The sequence below is a fragment of the Tachyglossus aculeatus genome, chromosome 21 (genome assembly GCF_015852505.1).
Source record: "Tachyglossus aculeatus isolate mTacAcu1 chromosome 21, mTacAcu1.pri, whole genome shotgun sequence".
Taxonomy (NCBI): domain Eukaryota; kingdom Metazoa; phylum Chordata; class Mammalia; order Monotremata; family Tachyglossidae; genus Tachyglossus; species Tachyglossus aculeatus.
This window is the reverse complement of record NC_052086.1, coordinates 12,694,902-12,717,389: the sequence shown is the minus strand read 5'-3', so window position 1 is coordinate 12,717,389 and position 22,488 is coordinate 12,694,902. Positions and strand designations below refer to the sequence as shown.

Below are 22,488 nucleotides of genomic sequence, written 5' to 3'. Positions count from 1 at the left end.
CTACCCAACAGTGGGCTCATTCATTCATTCATTCAATCGTATTTATTGAGCGCTTACTGTGTGCAGAGCACTGGACTAAGCGCCTGGGAAGTCCAAGTTGGCAAAGTGTAGAGAAGGTCCCTACCCAATAGCGGGCTCATTCATTCATTCAACTGTATTTATTGAGCGCCTACTGTGTGCAGAGCGCTGGACTAAGCGTTTGGGAAGGACAAGTTGGCAACGTCTAGAGACGGTCCCTACCCAACAGCGGGCTCATTCATTCATTCACTCGTATTTATTGAGCGCTCACTGTGTGCAGAGCACTGGACTAAGCGCTAGGGAAGGACAAGTTGGCAACATCTAGAGACGGTCCCTACCCAACAGCGGGCTCATTCATTCATTCAATCGTATTTATTGAGCGCCTACTGTGTGCAGAGCACTGGACTAAGCGCTAGGGAAGGACAAGTTGGCAACATCTAGAGACGGTCCCTACCCAACAGCGGGCTCGCATTCATTCATTCAATCGTATTTATTGAGCGCTCACTGTGTGCAGAGCACTGGACTAAGCGCTAGGGAAGGACAAGTTGGCAACATCTAGAGACGGTCCCTACCCAACAGCGGGCTCATTCATTCATTCAATCGTATTTATTGAGCGCTCACTGTGTGCAGAGCACTGGACTAAGCGCTAGGGAAGGACAAGTTGGCAACATCTAGAGACGGTCCCTACCCAACAGCGGGCTCGCATTCATTCATTCAATCGTATTTATTGAGCGCTCACTGTGTGCAGAGCACTGGACTAAGCGCTAGGGAAGGACAAGTTGGCAACATCTAGAGACGGTCCCTACCCAACAGCGGGCTCATTCATTCATTCAATCGTATTTATTGAGCGCTCACTGTGTGCAGAGCACTGGACTAAGCGCTAGGGAAGGACAAGTTGGCAACATCTAGAGACGGTCCCTACCCAACAGCGGGCTCATTCATTCATTCAATCGTATTTATTGAGCGCCTACTGTGTGCAGAGCACTGGACTAAGCGTTTGGGAAGGACAAGTTGGCAACATCTAGAGACGGTCCCTACCCAACAGCGGGCTCATTCATTCATTCATTCAATCGGATTTACTGAGCGCTGACTGCAGAGCACTGGACTAAGCGCTTGGGAAGTCCAAGTTGGCAACATGTAGAGATGGCCCCTACCCAACAGCGGGCTCATTCATTCATTCAATCGTATTTATTGAGCGCCGACTGTGTGCAGAGCACTGTACTAAGCGCTTGGGAAGGACAAGTTGGCAACGTCTAGAGACGGTCCCTACCCAACAGCGGGCTCATTCATTCATTCAATCGTGTTTATTGAGTGCTGACTGCAGAGCACTGTACTAAGCGCCTGGGAAGTCCAAGTTGGCAACATGTAGAGACGGGCCCTACCCAACAGCGGGCTCATTCATTCTTTCAGTCATATTTATTGAGCGCTCACTGCGTGCAGAGCACTGGACTAAGCGCTAGGGAAGGACAAGTTGGCAACATCTAGAGACAGTCCCTACCCAACAGCGGGCTCATTCATTCATTCAATCGTATTTATTGAGCGCCTACTGTGTGCAGAGCGCTGTACTAAGCGCTTGGGAAGTACAAGTTGGCAACGTCTAGATACGGTCCCTACCCAACAGCGGGCTCATTCATTCATTCATTCATGCAATCGTAATTACTGAGCGCTGACTGCAGAGCACTGGACTAAGCGCTTGGGAAGTCCAAGTTGGCAACATGTAGAGATGGTCCCTACCAAAGGGCCCATTCATTCATTCATTCATTCAATCGTATTGATTGAGCGCTTACTGTGTGCAGAGCACGGGACTAAGCGCTTCGGAAGGACAATCAATCAATCAGTCGTATTTATTGAGCGCTTACTGTGTGCAGAGCATTGTACTAAGCGCTTGGGAAGTACAAGTTGGCAACATAGACGGTCCCTACCAAAGGGCCCATTCATTCATTCATTCAGTCGTATTGATTGAGCGCTTACTGTGTGCAGAGCACGGGACTAAGCGCTTCGGAAGGACAATCAATCCATCGTATTTATTGAGCGCTTACTGTGTGCAGAGCACTGGACTAAGCGCTTGGGAAGTACAAGTTGGCAACATCTAGAGACACTCCCTACCCAATAGTGGACTTGGCAACATATAGAGATGGTCCCTACCCAACAGCGGGCTCATTCATTCATTCAATCGTATTTATTGAGCGCTTACTGTGTGCAGAACACTGGACTAAGCGCTAGGGAAGGACAAGTTGGCAACATCTAGAGACAGTCCCTACCCAACAGCGGGCTCATTCGTTCAATCGTATTTATTGACCGCTGACTGTGTGCAGAGCACTGGACTAAGCGCTTGGGAAGTACAAGTTGGCAACATCTAGAGACGGTCCCTACCCAACAGCGGGCTCATTCATTCATTCAATCGTATTTATTGAGCGCAGGCTGCAGAGCACTGTACTAAGCGCCTGGGAAGTCCAAGTTGGCAACATGTAGAGACGGTCCCTACCTAACAGCGGGCTCATTCATTCATTCACTCATTCACTCATTCAATCGTATTTATTGAGCGCTTACTGTGTGCAGAGCACTGGACTAAGCGCTTGGGAAGTCCAAGTTGGCAACATCTAGAGATGGTCCCCACCCAACCGCGGGCTCATTTATTCATTCATTCATTCAATCGTATTTATTCGTTCAGTCGTACTGATTGAGTGCTTACTGTGTGCAGAGGACTGTACTAAGCGCTTGAGAAGTACAAGTTGGCAACATCTAGAGACAGTCCCTACCCAACAGCAGACTCATTCATTCAATCGTATTTATTCATTCAATCGTATTTATTGAGTGCTGACTGTGAGCAGAGCACTGGACTAAGCGCTTGGGAAGGACAAGTCGGCAACATATAGAGACGGTCCCTACCCAACAGCGGGCTCATTCATTCATTCATTCATTCATTCATTCATTCAATCGTATTTATTGAGCGCTTACCGTGCAGAGTACTGGACTAAGCACTTGGGAAGGACAAGTCGGCAGCGTAGAGAGACGGCCCCTACCCAATAGCGGGCTCATTCATTCATTCATTCAATCGTATTTATTGAGCGCTTACTGTGTGCAGAGCGCTGTATTAAGCGGTTGGGAAGGACAAGTTGGCAACATATAGAGACGGTCCCTACCCAACAGCGGGCTATAATAATAATAATAATAATGCTCTGTGCAAGGCACTGTTCTAAGCACTGGGGGGGGGGGGGGATATCTTCATCCCCATTTTTACAGATGAGGGAACTGAGGCCTAGAGAAGTGAAGTGACTTGCCCAAAGTTACCCAGCTGACAAGTGGCAGAGCCGGGATTTGAACCCATGACCTCTGGCTCCAAAGCCCGGGCTCCTTTCCACTGAGTCACGCTGTTTCTCAAGCGCTACTTTTTTATTTAATGGTATTTGTTAAGGGCTTACTTTGTGCCAAGCCCAGTTCTAAGCGCAGGGGAGGTTACAAGGTGATCATTTTGTCCCACGGGGGGCTCACAGTCTTCATCCCCACTTGACAGATGAAGGAACTGAGGCCCAGAGAATAATAATAATAATGATGCCATTTTATTAAGTGCTTAGTATGTGCTAAGCACTGTTTTAAGCGCTGGGGAGGTTACAAGGTGATGAGGTTGTCTCACGGGGGGCTCCCAGTCTTCATCCCCAATTGACAGATGAGGGAACTGAGGCCCAGAGAATAATAATAATAATGTTGCCATTTTATTAAGCGCTTACTATGTGCAAAGCCCTGTTCTAAGCGCTGGGGAGGTTACAAGGTGATCAGTATGTCCCATGGGGGGGCTCACAGTTTTAATCCCCGTTTTACAGATGAGAGAACTGAGGCCCAGAAAAGTAAATAATAATAATGTCGGCGTTTGTTAAGCGCTTACTATGTGCAAAGCACTGTTGGCTCGGTGGAAAGAGCCCAGTCTTCATCCCCATTTGACAGATGAGGGAACTGGGGCCCGGAGAATAATAATAATAATAATAATGATGCCATTTTATTAAACGCTTAGTATGTGCTAAGCACTGTTCTAAGCTCTGGGGAGGTTACAAGGTGATCAGTTTGTCCCACAGGGGGCTCACAGTCTTCATCCCCATTTTATGGAGGAGGGAACTGAGGCCCAGAGAAGTAAATAATAATAATGATGATGACATTTGTTAAGCGCTTACTATGTGCGAGGCACTGTTCTAAGCGCTGGGAGGGATACAAGGTGATCAGGTTGTCCCCCGTGGGGCTCACAGTCTTCATCCCCATTTGACAGGTGAGGGAACTGAGGCCCAGAGAAGTAAATAATAATAACAATGTTGGTATTTGTTAAGCGCTTACTATGTGCTAAGCACTGTTTCTAAGTGCTGGGAGGGATACAAGTAATCACGTTGCCCCTGTGGGGCTCATAGTCTTCACCCCCATTTTACAGAGGAGGGAACTGAGGCGCAGGGAAGTAAATAATAATAATAATGTTGGTATTTGTTAAGCGCTTACTATGTGCCAAGCACTGTTCTAAGCACTGGGGGGGATACAAGGTGATCAGGTTGCCCCACGGGGGGTTCACAGTCCTCATCCCCATTTTACAGATGAGGTTACTGAGGCACAGAGAAGTGAAGTGACTTGCCCGAAGTCACACAGCTGACAAGTGGCGGAGCTGGGATTTATACCTATGACCTCTGACTCCAAAGCCCGGGCTCTTTCCACTGAGCCATGCTGCTTCTCTTCGTCATTCACTCATTCCGTCGTATTGATTGAGCGCTTACTGTGTGCACAGCACTGGACTAAGCGCTGGGGAAGGACACCCAGTCTTGGGAGTCAGAGGGCATCGGTTCCAACCCCCCCCCATCCCCCACCACTTATAATAATAATATTCCCTCCTCTGCTGCTTCTAATCATTTCATTCATTCAGTTGTATTTATTGAGCGCTGACTGTGTGCAGAGCACTGTACCAAGCGCTTGGGAAGTACAAGTCGGCAACATATAGAGACGGTCCCTACCCAACAACGGCCTCACAGTTTAGAAGGGGGAGACAGCCAACAAAACAAAACATGGAGACAGGTGTCAAAATCGTCAGAACAAATAGAATTATAGCTATCAATCAATCAATCGTATTTATTGAGCGCTTACTGTGTGCAGAGCACTGTACTAAGCGCTTGGGAAGTACAAGTTGGCAACATCTAGAGACGGTCCCTACCCAACAGTGGGCTCACAGTCTAGAGGGGGGAGACAGAGAACAAAACCAAACATATTAACAAAATAAAATAAATAGAATAGATATGTACAAGTAAAATAAATAGAGTAATAAATATGTACAAACATATGTACATATATACAGGTGCTGTGGGGAAAGGAAGGAGGTAAGACGGGTGGATGGGGGGGTGAGGGGGAGAGGAAGGAGGGGGCTCAGTCTGGGAAGGCTTCCTGGAGGAGGTGAGCTCTCAGTAGGATCTTGAAGGGAGGAAGAGAGCTAGCTATATGCACATCATTTGTTAATAATAATAATAATAATGATGGCATTTGTTAAGCGCTTACTATGTGCAAAGCACTGTTCTAAGCACTGGGGAGGATACAACGTGATCAGGTTGTCCCACGTGGGGCTCACAGTCAATCCCCATTTTACAGATGAGGTAACTGAGGCTCAGAGAAGTTAAGTGACTTGCCCAGGGTCACACAGCAGACATGTGGCAGAGCCGGGATTCGAACCCATGACCTCTGACTCCAAACCCCGGGCTCTTTCCACTGAGCCACGCTGCTTCTCTAAGCGCTTACTATGTGCCAAGCACCGTTGTAAGCGCTGGGGGAGATTCAAGGCAATGAGGTTGCCCCCCATGGGGCTCACAGTCAATCCCCATTTTACAGATGAGGTAACTGAGGCTCAGAGAAGTTAAGTGACTTGCCCAGGGTCACACAGCAGACATGTGGCAGAGCCGGGATTCAAACCCCTGACCTCTGACTCCAAAGCCCGGGCTCTTTCCACTGAGCCACGCTGCTTCTCTAAGCGCTTACTATGTGCCAAGCACCGTTGTAAGCGCTGGGGGAGATTCAAGGCAATGAGGTTGTCCCCCGTGGGGCTCACAGTCTTCATCCCCATTTGACAGATGAGATAACTGAGGCTCAGAGAGCTGAAGGGACTTGCCCAAAGTCACCCAGTTGACAATTGGCAGAGCGGGGATTAGAATCCACGACCTCTGACTCCAAAGCCCATGCTCTTTCCACTGAGCCAAGCTGCTTCTCATAATAATGATGGTATTTGTTAAGCGCTTACTATGTGCCAACTTGTACTTCCCAAGCGCTTAGTACAGTGCTCTGCACACAGTACGCGCTCAATAAATACGATTGAATGAATGAATGAATGCCAAGCACTTTTCTAATCGATGGGGTAGGCAAGGCAATGAGGTTGTCCCCTGTGGGGCTCACAGTCACAGAGAAGTGAAGTGACTGGCCCAAAGTCACCCAGCTGACAAGGGGTGGAGTCAGGATTAGAACCCATGACCTCCGACTCCAAAGCCCAGGCTCTTGCCACTGAGCCTCGCTGTTTCCAAGTCACTTCACTCTTCTGGGCCTCAGTTTCCTCACCTGTAAAATGGGGATTAAGACTGGGAGCCCCACGTGGCACAACCGGAGCACTTTGCATCCACCCCAGCGCTTAGAACAGTGCTTTGCAGCGTGGCTCAGTGGAAAGAGCCCAGGCTTTGGAGTCAGAGGTCATGGGTTCGAATCCCGGCTCCGCTGTGTGACTTTGGGCGAGTCACTTCACTTCTCTGGGCCTCGGTTACCTCAGCTGTAAAATGGGGATGAAGACTGTGAACCCCCCGTGGGACAACCCCGATCACCCTGTAACCTCCCCAGCGCTTAGAACGGGGCTTTGCGCATAGTAAGCGCTTAATAAATGCCATTGTTATTGTTTGCACATAGTAAGCGCTTAACAAATGCCCTCGTTATCAATCTCAGCCCCACCGCTTGTCAGCTGTGTGACTTGGGGCAAGTCACGTCACCTCTCTGGGCCTCAGTTCCCTCAACTGTAAAATAGGGGGTGAAGACTGGGACCTGGGACGATCTGATCACCTTGTAGCTCCCCCACCGCCTCGAACGGTGCTTGACACGTAGTAAGCGCTTAACAAATGCAGTTATTATTATAATTATAATAATAATTATTATTATTATTATTATAGGTCAGGCCTCTTGCACCGTGCGCGGCCCCCCGGCCCGTGGGACAGGAGGCGGCTGCCGAGCGACCATGTCCGGCCCGCGGGAGCAGCCCGACGCAGCGCCGTTCCTCAGCCAGGCCGACGACACCGAGGACCGGGAGAGCACCCCCGGGCCCGGCACCGACCGGGGAGAAAGCCCGGCGGGGTCGGAGCTCCCTGGAGGCGGAGGCGGGCCCCAGCGGGAAGGCCTGCGGCTCCTCACCGGCCTCTCCGCCCCCCGGTCCGTCCTCATCGTGGGGGTCCTCTGCTACATCAACCTCCTCAACTACATGGATAGGTTCACCGTGGCGGGTGAGGGCCGGGGAACCCTTGCCCAACCGCCCCGCTAAAGGCAGCCCGGCCCTGGCGTTTCGTTCGTTGATTCAGTCGTATTTATTGAGCGCTTACTGCGTGCAGAGCGCTGGGCTAAGCGCTTGGGAAGCACAAGGTAGCGACATAGAGAGGCGGTCCCTACCCAGCAAGCGGGCTCACAGTCTAGAAGGGGGAGGCAGACGACAAAACAGAACGTGCGGACAGGTGTCGTCAGAATAAATAGAATTAAAGCTAAATGCACGTCATCAACAAAATAAATAGAATTGTAAATATGTAAAAGTAAAATAAATAGAGTAATAAACCTGTACGTACATATATACAAGTGCTGTGGGGAGGGTAATAATAATAATAATGATAGCATTTAGGGGAAGGTGGTAGGGCATTTATAATTATATATTTATATAATTATATATATTATATAGAGGTCTTCCCAGACTAAGCCCCTTCCTTCCTCTCCCCCTCGTCCCCCTCTCCATCCCCCCATCTTACCTCCTTCCCTTCCCCACAGCACCTGCATATATGGATATATGTTTGTACATATTTATTACTCTATTTTACTTGTACGTATCTATTCTATTTATTTTATTTTGTTAGTATGTTTGGTTTTGTTCTCTGTCTCCCCCTTTTAGACTGTGAGCCCACTGTTGGGTAGGGACTGTCTCTAGATGTTGCCAATTTGTACTTCCCAAGCGCTTAGTACAGTGCTCTGCACATAGTAAGCGCTCAATAAATACGATTGATTGATTGATATAATTTATACATTATAATTACATATTTATATAATTTATAAATTTACAATATATGATTTATTTATATGCTCATTTATATAATTATTTGTGATTATAATGATGGTATTTGTTAAGCGCTTACTATCTGCCAGCACCGTTCTAAGCGCTGCGGGGGGATACAAGCTAATCAGGTTGTCCCACGTGGGGCTCACAGTCTTCATCCCCATTTTACGGATTAGGTAACTGAGGCCCAGTGAAGTGACTTGCCCAAAGTCACCCAGCTGCCGAGTGGCAGAGCCAGGATCAGGACCCATGACCTCTGATTCCCAAGCCCCTGCTCTTTCCACTGAGCCACGCTGCTTTCATTCATTCAGTCGTATCTATTGAGCGCTTGCTGTGTGCAGAGGACTGTACTAAGCGCTTGGGAAGTACAGGTTGGCAACGTATAGAGACGGTCCTTAATCAATCAATCAATCGTATTTATTGAGCGCTTACTATGTGCAGAGCACTGTACTAAGCGCTTGGGAAGTACAAATTGGCAACACATCTAACACATCACAGTCTAGAAGGACTGCTTCTCTGTGCGCCGGGGCCTGTACTGAGCGCTTAGGAGGGGACGAGGGAATCCAGATGCGGCGGGGTTTGGGGCGGGCTGGCCGTCGGCTTAGACTGTGAGCCCACTGTTGGGTAGGGACCGTCTCTATATGTTGCCAACTTGTACTTCCCAAGCGCTTAGTACAGTGCTCTGCACCCAGTAAGCGCTCAATAAATACGATTGATGATGATGACGATGACCATGGCCCCACCCTGCAATCCTCACAGGTGTGCTCCCTGATATCGAGCAGTTTTTTGGCATTGGCGACAGCAGCTCCGGCCTCATCCAGACAGGTGAGTAGTAGCCGCCCTGGCCTTGTGCTAAGCACTGTGCTCAGTGCTGGGAAGGAATACGCAGATGGGAATTTGATGTGGGCCTTGGATCTCCAGGTGCCCCCTTCTAAGTATAAAATGAGGGGGGAGGGCACTGACCGTAGGCACATGTGGGAAGTGAAACATTAAAAACTCCGAGAAGCAGTGTGGCTTAGTGGACAGAGCCCGGGCTTGGGAATCAGAGGATGTGGGTTCAAATCCCGGCTCCGCCGCTTGTGTGACCTTGGGCAAGCCACGTCCTTTCTCTGTGCCTCACTTCCCTCATCTGAAAAATGGGGATGAAGACCGCGAGACCCATGAGGGACAACCAGATCAGCGTGTATCTACCTCAGTGCTTAGAACAGGGCTTGGCACATAGTAAACGCTTAACAAATACCGTCGTTAGTATTATTAAAGCGATATAAGACATGGACAGATCCACAAATCAGAACAAACGCAGTAGGGTGGTATTGCCAGGTCAGTAGGACTGAGGATGAGAAATGGGGTGAGGGGAAGGAGGTTAGAAGGTTCATGGTGGGAATGAAGGAAAATGATTTTTTCCAACCAGCCACAGAGCTGAGGATTTTCCCTTCCTGCAGTTGAATCCCTATTTTCCTCCCGCTCATCAGGACCTTTTCTGCCTTTCTGGGCCTTTTTTCTTTGCTATTTTGGGTTTTTTTTTGGTTGGGGGGAAGCATTTGAGGGAACTAAGGAAGAGTTCAGGATGAGACTTGACCCTCTTCTCCCCTCCCCTTCAGTGTTTATCAGCAGTTACATGATCTTGGCGCCCGTGTTTGGTTACCTGGGCGATAGATACAACCGGAAATACCTTATGTGTGGAGGGATAGCGTTCTGGTCACTGGTAACGCTGGGCTCCTCCTTCATCCCTAAGGAGGTGAGTCGGGTGGGGAAATGAGGCCGAGGCCCCTTGGAGGCCGGGAACGCCTTGGGGGGTCCGGGGGGGGTTGAGGTCGTTGAAGGTCAGGGGATGGGGCGCTGTGGGGGCTTGCTGTTTCCGACGGGGGATCGCTCCTTCATTTCCTGTGTCTCTTCCCCCAGAGATTTTGGCTCCTCCTCCTGACCCGGGGGCTGGTGGGGGTTGGGGAAGCCAGTTATTCCACCATTGCCCCCACCCTTATTGCCGACCTCTTCGTAGCCGATCAGCGGAGCCGCATGCTTAGTATCTTCTATTTTGCCATCCCTGTGGGGAGGTAAGCCACAGGAGGAGGTGAAGGGAGAGAGCGCCTGACACGGGGGAGGCTTCCGAACGGGGAAGGCAGCGCGCGGAAGGCGTGCCGCCACGGGGGAGGTTAACTCCGGGCACGGCAGTCACCGGGGAGCTGGCGGTCTGGACCCCGCGGCCCCTCCTGATCCCTCCGAATGCCCTCCCTGCAGCGGTCTTGGGTACATCGCCGGCTCGAAGGTGAAGGACGTGGCTGAAGACTGGCACTGGGCGCTCAGGGTGAGCTCGGGGACGCGCCTGAGAGGGGGTGGGGACGGGGGGGCGCCGAGGCCAGGGTCTCGGGATGGTGGGGGTGGAGGAGAAGCAGGCCAGGGGAGGGCTGAGCTCCCGTCCCTTCCTTCGGTCCCGGGGTTGCGAGGCGGGGTGACGGTCCCTGTACCGTGATGCCCGTAGGTGACCCCGAGCCTCGGGGCAGTGGCCGTCCTGCTGCTGTTTCTGGTGGTGCGGGAGCCGCCTCGGGGAGCCGTGGAGCGCCGCTCGGACGACCCTCCCCTCAGCCCCACGTCATGGCGGGCCGACTTGCGGGCCCTGGGCCGGAAGTGAGTAGTGAGACTTGACGCGTGTGTAAATCCTAATCTGGTCTGTCCGCTGTCCTGATTTTTCTTTCTTTGTTTCCTTTCCCTGTCTAGACTGTAAGCTCGTTGTGAAGTCTGTCCACTCTGGTATAGCGTACTCTCCCAAGTGCTTAGTACAGTGCCCTGCAAACAGACAATTACTCTCCCCACCTTCAAAGCCTTTTTGAGGGCACCTCTCCTCCAAAAGGCCTTCCCTGGCTAAGCTCTTATTTCCTTTTCTCCCACTCCCTCCTGTGTCATCACCCTGACTTATCAATCAATCAATCAGTCAATCAATCAGTCGTATTTATTGAGCGCTTACTGTGTGCAGAGCACTGTACTAAGCGCCTGGGAAGTACAAGTTGGCAACACATAGAGACGGTCCCTATCCAACAGCGGGCTCACAGTCTAGAAGCGGGAGACAAGAGAACAAAACAAAAGATATTAACAAAATAAAATAAATAGAATACGTATGTACAAGTAAAATAAATAAATAAATAGAGTAATAAATACGTACAAACATATATACATATATGCAAGACTTATTCCCTTTATTCACTGCCTCCCCGTGACCAATAGCACTTATGCTCATAACCCTAATTTTAAAAATTGTATTAGTACATCTCCGCTTCTAGACTAGAAGCTGGGGAATGTATCTGTTATATTGTACTCTCCCAAGTAGAGAAGCAGCATGGCTCAGTGGAAAGAGCCCGGGCTCTGGAGTCAGAGGTCATGGGTTCAAATCCCAGCTCCGCCAACTGTCAGCTGTGTGACTTTGGGCAAGTCACTTCACTTCTCTGGGCCTCAGTTCCCTCATCTGTAAAATGAGGATGAAGACTGTGAGCCCCTCATGGGACAACCTGATCACCTTGTATCCTCCCCAGAGCTTAGAACAGTGCTTTGCACATCCTTGGAGTCAGAGGTCATGGGTTCAAATCCCAGCTCTGCCAACTGTCAGCTGTGTGACTTTGGGCAAGTCACTTAAATTCTCTGTGCCTGTTGCCTCATCTGTAAAATGGGGATTAAGACTGTGAGCCCCACGTGGGACAACCTGATCACCTTGTAACCTCCCCAGCGCTTAGAACAGTGCTCTGCACATAGTAAGAGCTTAATAAATGCCATCATAAAAAAAAAATAAATGCCATTAAAAAAAGTATTTAGCACAGCTCTGTGCACACAGTGCTCAATAAATGCGATTGACTGGTAGTAAATGCCTAATAATTATGATAGATTGATTGATTTCCCCCCCGCTGTTGGTGTTGGGGGTGCTGTGGGGTGGTTCAGAGGGTTACAGGGCAGGTGGAAGGTGTGACCATTGTGATGGCATCTGACCTCTTCTTTTGTTTGTCCGTTTCCTCCCTTCCTGTAGTCCCAGTTTTGTGCTGTCTTCGCTTGGATTCACCGCCGTGGCCTTTGTCACAGGCTCCCTGGCACTGTGGGCCCCGGCCTTTCTCCTGCGATCCCGGGTGGTCTTGGGGGAGACCCCGCCCTGCCTTCCCGGGGATTCCTGCTCTTCCTCAGACAGGTACCGGGAAGGAGGAAGGGGGAACAGCCTGGGGTGGGGGATGGCAGAGAGGGGCCTGAAGGGGAGAGTACCCTTGTTTTGCAGGGGCACAAAAGGGGTCCAGAGAACTGGAAAAGGAAGATGATTGGAGATTTGGGTGTCATCTCAGGGGAGGACATCGCTGCCGAAGCCTGCCTGAGGATTTCCCCCCTTCTTTGGGTCTAGGAGAGGAGGTGTTGAGCCACCCATGTGTTTCTTAAAAGCACAGCAAAAAGCACTGATTTGTATAAATGCAATGAAATACATAGCCTAGTGAAGAGACCCCGGGCCCGGGAGTCAGAGGACCTGGGTTCTGATCCCGGCTCTGCCACATAATAATGATAATAATAATAATAATAATAATAATAATAATAATAATAATGGCATTTATTAAGCGCTTACTACGTGTCTGCTGTGTGCCCTTGGGCGAGCCACCTCGCTTCTCTGTGCCTCAGTTGCCTCATTGGTCAAACGGGGATGAAATCCTCCTCCCTCCCGTTTAGGCTGTGAGCTCCGTGTGGGTCAGAAATTGTCCAACCTGATTATCTTGATTATCTTGTGAAGCAGCGTGGCTCAGTGGAAAGAGCCCGGGCTTTGGAGTCAGAGGTCATGGGTTCGACTCCTGGCTCCGCCACGTGTCTGCTGTGTGACCTTGGGCAAGTCACTTCACTTCTCTGAGCCTCAGTTACCTCATCTGTAAAATGGGGATTAAGACTGTGAGCCCCACGTGGGACAACCTGATCACTTTGTATCCCCCCCAAGCGCTTAGAACAGTGCTTTGCACATAGTAAGCGCTTAACAAATGCCAACATTATTATCTTGTATCTACCCCGGCACTTAGTACCGTGCCTGGCACACAGTGTGCAGTTTTAGGCTGTGAGCCCACTGTTGGGTAGGGACTGTCTCTATATGTTGCCAACTTGTACTTCCCAAGCGCTTAGTACAGTGCTCTGCACACAGTAAGCGCTCAGTAAATACGATTGATTAATTGATTAACAAGTGCTGCTGTTATGATTGTTATTATTGTTGTCATCATTATTATCATCATCACCACCACCACCATCTACCCAGGGGCTTAGCATAGGGCTTGGCACATAGTAAGTGCTTAACAAATACAACTATTATTATTGCAATATATAATAATAATGATAGTGATAAACATAAGAGGTCATGAAACAGTCGGTGACTGCAAAATGCTGGACTGTTTCTCTCCCTTTACTTTGTTCACCTGTCCATCTCTGATTTCTCTCAGTCAGTCAGTCAGTGGTATGTTTTGAGGGCCTACCCACAGAATTGTACAAAGCGCTTGAGTGAATTTATTCGTTCAGTCAGTCGTATTTATTGAGCGCTTACTGTGTGCAGAGCACTGGCCTAAGCGCTTGGGAAGAACAAGTTGGCAACGTACAGAGATGGTCCCTACCCAACTGCAGGCTCACAGTCTACAAAACAAAACGTGTGGACGGGTGTCAAGTCACCAGAATAAATAAAAATAGAGCTAGATACACATCATTAACAAAATAAATAGAATAGTAAATATGTACAAGTAAAATAGAGTAATAAATCTGTACAAACATATATAAAGGTGCTGTGGGGAGGGGAAGGAGGTAGGGCGGGGGGGGATGGGGAGGAGGAGGAGAGGAAAAAGGGGGCTCAGTCTGGGGTGAATGAATACAATAAAAGATGAAGACACAGTCCCTTCCCTCAAGAATCTTACAGTCTAATGGGAGGAGACAGGCAGATGCAGTTATTTATAAAATGAGCGAACAGGAGGAAGAAAAATATTGCAAATGTTAGCAGCAGGAGCGAGGCAGGATGTATAGGAAAATAAGTACTCTGTCTCCCCCTTCTAGACTGTGAGCCCACTGTTGGGTAGGGACCGTCTCTGTATGGTGCCAACTTGTACTTCCCAAGCGCTTAGTGCAGTGCTCCGCACACAGTAAACGCTCAATAAATACGATTGAATGAATGAATGAAAGTACGAGATATGCACAAGTGCTCAGGGCAGTTATCGGATGGAGAAAATAAAGTGGGGGAGGCCTCCTGGAAGAGGTGGCTTTCCGGAGGGCTGAGGAGGGGGGAAGGTTGGACCCTGGCACGTGTCAAAGAGGCAGGGGGGTCCAGGGAGGAAGGAGGGCGTGAGTTGGGGTCAGAGCGGAGAGAGTCGAGAGGGAGGCACCGTGAGAAGCTGATCTCAAGAGGAGTGAAGAGCCGGGGGCTGGGCTGCAGAGGGTGAAGACTAAGCTCGCTGTGGGCAGGGAATGTGTCTATTATATTGTATCATAATAATAATGATGATGGCATTTGTTAAGCACTTCCTATGTGCAAAGCACGGTCCTAAGCGCTGGGGAGGATACCAGGTGATCAGATTGTCCCACATGGGGCTCCCAATCTTAATCCCCTTTTTACAGATGAGGTAACTGAGGCCCAGAGAAGCTAAGTGACCTGCCCAAGGTCACACAGCTGACAATTGGCGGAGCTGGGGTTTGAACCCATGACCTCTGCCTCCAAAGCCTGTGCTCTTTCCACTGAGCCACGCTGCTTCTCTCCCAAGCGCTTAGTGTAGTGCTCTGCAAGCAGTAAGCACTCAATCAATATGATCGACTGACTGAATAGAGCTAAGTAAGAGTTAGAGAGCTGTGAAGCCGACCTCCGGCCCACGTCCTCCCCCGGGCCTGGAATGCCCACCCTCTGCCCATCCGCCAAGCTCGCTCTCTTCCTCCCTCCAAGGCCCTACTGAGAGCTCACCTCCTCCTGGAGGCCTTCCCACACTGAGCCCCTTCCTTCCTCTCCCCCTCGTCCCCCTCTCCATCCCCCTCATCTCACCTCCTTCCCTTCCCCGCAGCACCTGTATATATGTATATATGTTTGTACCTATTTATTACTCTATTTTACTTGTACATATCTATTCCATTTATTTTATTTTGTTAGTACGTTCGGTTTTGTTCTCCGTCTCCCCCTTTTAGACTGTGAGCCCACTGTTGGGTAGGGACCGTCTCTAGATGTTGCCAACTTGGACTTCCCAAGCGCTGTGTTCAGTGCTCCGCACACAGCAAGCGCTCAATAGATACGATTGATTGATTGAGTGTGGCTTCACGTGGAGAGGACTGGGTAACCCTTGGTGCCCTCCTGACGTCGAGCCCAATTTTGGTCTCTAGCTGGTGGGTCCAGCGGTCGATCTCTCCCCCTCTCTGTGTCTCTGTCTTGGCCGCAGCCTGATCTTTGGCGTGATCACCTGCTTGACCGGTGTCCTGGGCGTGGCGTCGGGGGTGGAGATCAGCCGCCGGCTCCGCCGCTCCAACCCCCGGGCCGATCCCCTGGTTTGTGCCGCCGGCCTGCTGGGCTCGGCCCCCTTCCTCTTCCTGGCTCTCGCCTGCGCTCCCAGCAGCATCGTGGCTACATACGTGAGTGACCTTGGCTCGGCCGGCCCGGCGGTATCCCTCCCTTCGTCTCTCTGCCCCGGGCCTCGACCTCCCCACCGGGGTAGAGGGATCTTAGTCCGTGCTTGCAAGTGCGGGCATCCATCCCCTCCCCAAGCTTGCAGTGTCTTTGGGAAGGTTGGCAGCGGCCAGGCTCTGAGGCTCTGGGAGAAGGAGAGGGTGGAGGAGGAGGAGGAGGAAGAGAGAGAGGCAATCTCCATTGCCGCTCAAGCCCGCTCTTCTCCCCTCCAGGTTTTCATTTTCATCGGGGAGACGCTACTGTCCATGAACTGGGCCATCGTCGCTGACATCTTGCTGGTGAGCAGGTGACAAGGCAGACCTTCAAGTGCTGCTCCACGTCCCGTTGCATTTCTCCCACTCAGGCCCAGTCGGCCGGAGGAGCAGCGTGGCTCGGTGGAAAGAGCCCGGGCTTTGGAGTCAGAGGTCATGGGTTCAAGTCCCGGCTCCGCTGTGTGACTTTGGGGAAGTCACTTCACTCCTCTGGGCCTCAGTTCCCTCATCTGGAAAATGGGGGTTAAGTCTGTGAGCCCCCCCCCGTGGGGCAACTTGATTACCTTGTAGCTACCCCAGCGCTTAGAACGGTGATTTGCGCATAGGAAGCGCTTAAGAAATGCCATCATTAATAGGCCTTTAATTTGAGAATGAACAGAGGGTATTTGAGGGGCAAAAGGAGAAATTTGGTTCATGCAAACCATCTCCAAGACTACCCCAGCTCTTAGAATGGTGTTTTGCACATAGTAAGTGCTTAATAAATGCCATCATTAATAGGCCTTTAATTTGAGAATGAACAGAGAGTGTTTGAGGGGCAAAAGGAGAAATTTGGTTCATGCAAACCATCTCCAAGATATTACTTTTTTGTGGTCTTAGGAGTTGAAAAGAGGGTATCTCCTGCCCCTTCCCCGGGGGAACCCCCGTCCCTTTGCGTCCCCCGCCTCCCCCGCGGTTCTCCTCTCCTCTCAGCGTTTGTCCCCTGGCCCCTTTTCTCAGTACGTAGTAATTCCTACCCGCCGCTCCACAGCAGAGGCCTTCCAGATCGTCCTCTCCCACTTGCTTGGCGATGCTGGCAGTCCCTACCTCATTGGCTTGGTGAGTGTCTCCCCGAGCCCCCTAACCTTACCCGGGACCACAGTGAGAGGAAGGAGCAGGGGGGATGATGACTTACCCCTCGGCCACTTGCCTGCTGTCTCACCTTGGGCAAGTCACTTAATTTCTCTGTGCCTTTGTACATGTGTAAAGTGGGGATTCAGTACCTGTCCTCCCTCCTCCTTAGTCTGTGAGACAGGGACTGTGTCCCACCTGATTGTCTCGTGTCTTCCCCGCTGCTTAGGACAGTGCTTGGCATGTAGTAAGCGCTCCACAAATTCCACAGTTTTAATTATTGCCTTCCAGCGAGGTCTGGAAGGTCTTTGTCCTGGGGGGATTCCCACTTTGTGAGGAGCTCAACCTCCCCTGCTCCCTGACCCCCGGGCTGGCTCGGTTTGCTCCGTTTTTCGGTTCCACCTGCTGTTCTTCCCCGGTTTCCTCGTACCTCTCCTCATCTCCTCGCGTGCATCTTCCCAGATTTCGGACCGGCTGCGTCGAGGCCGGCCCCCATCCTTTCTGTCCCAGTTCCGGGCGCTCCAGTTTTCCCTCATGCTCTGTGCCTTTGTCGGGGCCCTTGGTGGGGCCGCCTTCCTGGGCACTGCCCTCTTCATCGAAGGGGATCGGAGAAGAGCCCAGCTCCACGTGCAAGGTGAGACACGCTCCCTCCCGCCCCAGTCCCTTGCCCGGCCAGCGGGGCCTGACCTTCCTTGAGGGACCCCCGATTGCCGTGTAAGAGTCCCTTCTGAAAACCGCTTTCGGTCCACTCCCCGCGGGCCTCCCAGGAGGTCGTCCCTCGCTCTCCGCCCTCCCGTCTCCCCCACTGACCCGCTCTCCCCACCTTCTGAACTCCCCAGGCCTCTTGCGGGACGCTCCTTCTCCGGACGAACGGATCGTGGTTCCCCAGCGAGGCCGCTCCACCAAGGTCCCGGTGTCGAGCGTGCTCATCTGAGCCGGGAATACCGGACAGAGCTCCCTTGGGATCACAGAGCTGGGGCCGGTGGCGCTCAGACCGATTGGTTCCCCTGGACCCCCCTGTACCTGAGACCACCCACCTCTTCCTCCCCACCTGGCTTCCTGCTGAACCTGCGAATAGCGAAGCCCAGACTTCGGGCCTGTGACCCAGAAGGTGAAAGGGAGAGACGGCACTTCAGCATGTGGGGCTCACACACGCGCTCACACACACACTAGACAAGCCCACCGCCTGTGTGATCGCTCAGGCCGCGTGCGCCCGCCTACCCCTGCCAGAGTCGGGTGGTCTCGGGGGGGAAGCCGAGGAGGGTCTCCTGAACCCTGGACAGATTGGAGGCCGGGGAGGAGTGAGGGATTGGGAGTCGTTCGTTTCCCTCGCTTTGAGAGGGCTGTTGGATTGAGCCGCCCTCCTCTCTTGCCCCCGGGGCCGCGACCTGCCCCTTCTCTCTGGCCGCGGATCCCCAGGAGGGGGGACTGCTGCTTTTTCCTTTCTCTAGCAGGAGGCCCTGGTGCTATTTGTATCTGAATAAACTTTTAACCAGACCCCACGTGTCTAATTGCGTCCTCTTCCCTCCCCACTGTCCCTGGATTCCCGGCGGAGAGATTCCCGTCCCCACGGCTGTGGGGGACCGGGGCTGGCCACGACGGCTTGCGGTGGTTTTTCCTGAGGCCAAGGGGAGATAGATGTGTGTCGAGGGGGTGCTCCGCAAGATGTCTTTGTGGTCTGGGCACTAAAATATCCATCCAGAGAAACAAGTATTTTGGGCACTTCCAAGTATCTTTGGGTGCGGCAGCAGTGGCTCCCGCTTGCTGGGCTCCCTAGAAAAGCAAGAACTCTGGAAAGGCAGAAGCGCCAGGGAGAAGAGGAACTTTTCATTCATTCATTCATTCAATCGTATTTATTGAGCGCTTACTGTGTGCAGAGCACTGTAATAAGCGCTTGGGAAGTACAAGTTGGAAACATCTAGAGACGGTCCCTACTCAAGAGCGGGCTCACAGTCTAGAAGGGGGAGACAGACAACAACAAAAAAATATTAACAAAATAAATAGAATAAATACGTACACAAATACAATAAATATGTAAATATTCCTGTTGGGCCGTGGCCACTCCCCTCGGGCAGCCCCGAGATCCCGGAGCGGAGCGGTGGGGACAGTGGTTTGGCTCCTTGGGTGTGAGCGGTGTTGGGGGGCTGAAAATGAGGAGGGGTGGTTTCAGGTGAACAACCTCAGGAGTCTGGTTTCTAAAATTTGAATAATAACTGAGAAGCAGCTTGGCTTAGTGGAAAATACATGGGTTTGGGAGTCAGGTCATGGGTTCTAATGCCGACTCCACCGTCTTTCAGCCGTGTGACATTGGGCAATTCACTTCCCTGTGCCTCAGTTACCTCATCTGTAAAACGGGGATAATAATAATAATAATGGCATTTATTCCCAGACTGAGCCCCTTCCTTCCTCTCCCCCTCGTCCTCCTCTCCATCCCCCCCATCTTACCTCCTTCCCTTCCCCTCAGCACCTGTATATATGTATATATGTTTGTACATATTTATTACTCTATTTTACTTATACATATCTATTCTATTTATTTTATTTTGTTAGTATGCTTGGTTTTGTTCTCTGTCTCCCCCTTTTAGACTGAGAGCCCACTGTTGGGTAGGGACTGTCTCTATATGTTGCCAACTTGTACTTCCCAAGCGCTTAGTACAGTGCTCTGCACACAGTAAGCGCTCAGTAAATACGATTGATGATGATGATGATGATGTTCTAAGTGCTGAGCACTGTTCTAAGCACTGGCACTTCTAAGTGCTGAATAATAATGATGGCATTTATTAAGCAATTACTATGTGCAAAGAATTGTTCTAAGTGCTGACTGTTCTAAGAGCTGAATAGTAATGATGGCATTTATTAAGCACTTACTATGTGCAAAGCACTGTTCTAAGCGCTGACACTGTTCTAAGTGCTGAATAATAATGATGGCATTTATTAAGCACCTACTATGTGCAAAGCACTGTTCTAAGCACTGAATAATAATGATGGCATTTATTAAGCGCTTACTACGTGCAAAGCACTGTTCTAAGCACTGTGGGATACAAGGTGATCAGGTTGTCCCATGGGGGGCTCACAGTCTTAATCCTCATTTTACAGATGAGGGAACTGAGGCCCAGAGAAGTGAAATGACTTGCCCAAAGTCACACAGCCGACGACTGGCGGAGCTGGGATTTGAACCCATGACCTCTGACTCCAAAGCCTGGGCTCTTTCCACTGAGCCACGCTGCTGACTGTGAGCCCCACGTGGGACAACCTGATGACCTTGTATCTCCCCCAGTGCTTAAAATAGTGCTTGGCACATAGTAAGCGCTTAACAAATACCAACATTATTATTATTAATTGTGGTCTTTAAGCACATACAATATACCAAGCACTGTACTCAATGCTGGGATAGGTATGAGATAATCCTTCTAGACTGAGCCCACTGTTGGGTAGGGACCGTCTTTATATGTTGCCAACTTGTACTTTCCAAGCGCTTAGTACAGTGCTCTGCACACAGTAAGTGCTCAATAAATATGATTGAATGAATGAATGAAATAATCAAGTTGGGCATAGTCCCTGGCTCACAAGAAGCTCTCAGTCTGGGGGAAGGAGAACAGATATTGAATCCCCATTTTACAGATGAGGAAACTGAGATAAATGACACGCCCAAGGTCACACAGCAGACAAGTGGTAGAGCGGGGATTAGATCCCAGATCCTCTGACTTCCAGGCTTGAGCTCTTTCATTCATTCATTCATTCATTCATTCATTCATTCATTCATTCAAGCGTATTTATTGAATGCTTACTGTGTGCACAGCACTGTAGTAAGCGCTTGGGAAGTACAAGTTGGGGTTAGGCCAATCATTCAATGGTACTTAATGAGTACTTTCTATTCATTCATTCATTCAATCGTATTTATTGAGCGCTTTCTGTGTGCAAAGCACTGTACTAAGCGCTTGGTAATTACAAGTTGGCAACATATAGAGACCCCTACCCAACAGCCGGCTCACAGTCTAGAAGGGGGAGACGGACAACAAAACAAAGCATGTAGACAGGTGTCAAAGTCGTCAGAACAAATAGAATTAAAGCTGAATGCACGTCCTTAACAAAATAGTAAATATGTACAAGAAAATAGAGTAATAAATCTGTACAAACATATATACAGATGCTGCGGGGATTCATTCATTCGTTCAATCGTATTTATTGAGCGCTTACTTTGTGCAGAGCACTGTACTAAGTGCTTGGGAAGTACAAGTTGGCAACATATAGAGATGGTCCCTACCCATCAACGGGCTCACAGTCTAGAAGGGGGAGACAGACAACAAAACAAAGCATGTAGACACGTGTCAAAGTCGTCAGAACAAATAGAATTAAAGCCAAATGCACATCCTTAACAAAATAGTAAATATGTACAAGAAAATAGAGTAATAAATCTGTACAAACATATATACAGATGCTGTGGGGATTCATTCATTCATTCAATCGTATTTATTGAGCGCTTACTGTGTGCAGAGGACTGTACTAAGCACTTGGGAGGTACAAGTTGGCAACATATAGAGATGGTCCCTACCCAACAGCAGGCTCACAGTCTAGAAGGGGGAAACGGACAACAAAACAAAGCATGTAGACAGGTGTCAAAGTCATCAGAACAAATAGAATTAAAGCTAAATGCACATCCTTAACAAAATAGTAAATATGTACAAGAAAATAGAGTAATAAATCTGTACAAACATTTATACAGATGCTGTGGGGATTCATTCATTCATTCAATTGTATTTATTGAGCGCTTACTGTGTGCAGAGGACTGTATTAAGCGCTTGGGAAGTACAAGTTGGCAACATATAGAGACAGTCCCTACCCAACAGTGGGCTCACAGTCTAGAAGATCATCATCATCGTCATCATCAATCGTATTTATTGAGCGCTTACTGTGTGCAGAGGACTGTACTAAGCACTTGGGAAGTACAAATTGGCAACATATAGAGATGGTCCCTACCCAACAGTGGGCTCACAGTCTAGAAGATGTGGAGAGTACTGTAGAGCAGTGCATAGCAAATGCTTACCGAACACCATTAAAAAATAAAAAGGCCCCTTCCCACATCGAGTTTAAGATAGTAAACCCCCAGGTCTGTGAGGTGTTGGTCCTGATCCATTTTCCAGTGGTGGATTGAGTCCCCAGTGTGTCCCCTTCAACTTCCTAGCCCCTTCCAGGGGCTGATTCTTTCAAAATCAAATCTTAAGGGCTCCGTGGCCACGCCGGGCCTGGAGTTCTAATACAGTGCCCAACGTGGGTGTAATTTTTCCCTCCACTCACCCCACAGAAACCTATCTGGAAATCCTATATGTATTCAGGTCAGTAAACTGTTGAGTCACCCAACTTGCCGTCTTCTGCCTCGTAGGGGAAATATGGCACCTCCTCCTGCTGCTTCCACTGTAAATTGAGAGTTCCCGTCTCCCACCTGACCCCCTACTAAA

The 22,488-nt window shown here is 50.1% G+C and overlaps 1 protein-coding gene across 1 annotated transcript; it reads left to right on the top strand.

Moving 5' to 3' along the window:
• The first annotated feature begins 7,219 nt into the window (after positions 1-7,219).
• On the top strand, positions 7,220-18,529 carry SPNS1 (sphingolipid transporter 1 (putative)). Its single transcript, XM_038763551.1, has 12 exons — positions 7,220-7,502; positions 9,074-9,139; positions 9,916-10,052; positions 10,217-10,368; positions 10,553-10,619; positions 10,794-10,939; positions 12,324-12,479; positions 15,709-15,898; positions 16,166-16,231; positions 16,922-17,020; positions 17,495-17,666; positions 17,872-18,529. Exons 1-12 carry the CDS (start codon positions 7,241-7,243, stop codon positions 17,964-17,966), a joined length of 1,608 nt encoding a protein of 535 aa, XP_038619479.1. The 5' UTR covers positions 7,220-7,240; the 3' UTR covers positions 17,967-18,529.
• The last annotated feature ends 3,959 nt before the right edge of the window (positions 18,530-22,488 follow it).

Excerpts from the sequence above, each read along its gene's own strand:
- SPNS1 (XM_038763551.1), top strand. The coding sequence starts at position 7,241 with ATGTCCGGCCCGCGGGAGCAGCCCGACGCAGCGCCGTTCCTCAGCCAG. Across the intron at positions 7,503-9,073 it reads GGATAGGTTCACCGTGGCGG|GTGTGCTCCCTGATATCGAG; the intron begins GTGAGGGCCGGG and ends CAATCCTCACAG. Across the intron at positions 16,232-16,921 it reads TCGTCGCTGACATCTTGCTG|TACGTAGTAATTCCTACCCG; the intron begins GTGAGCAGGTGA and ends CCCTTTTCTCAG.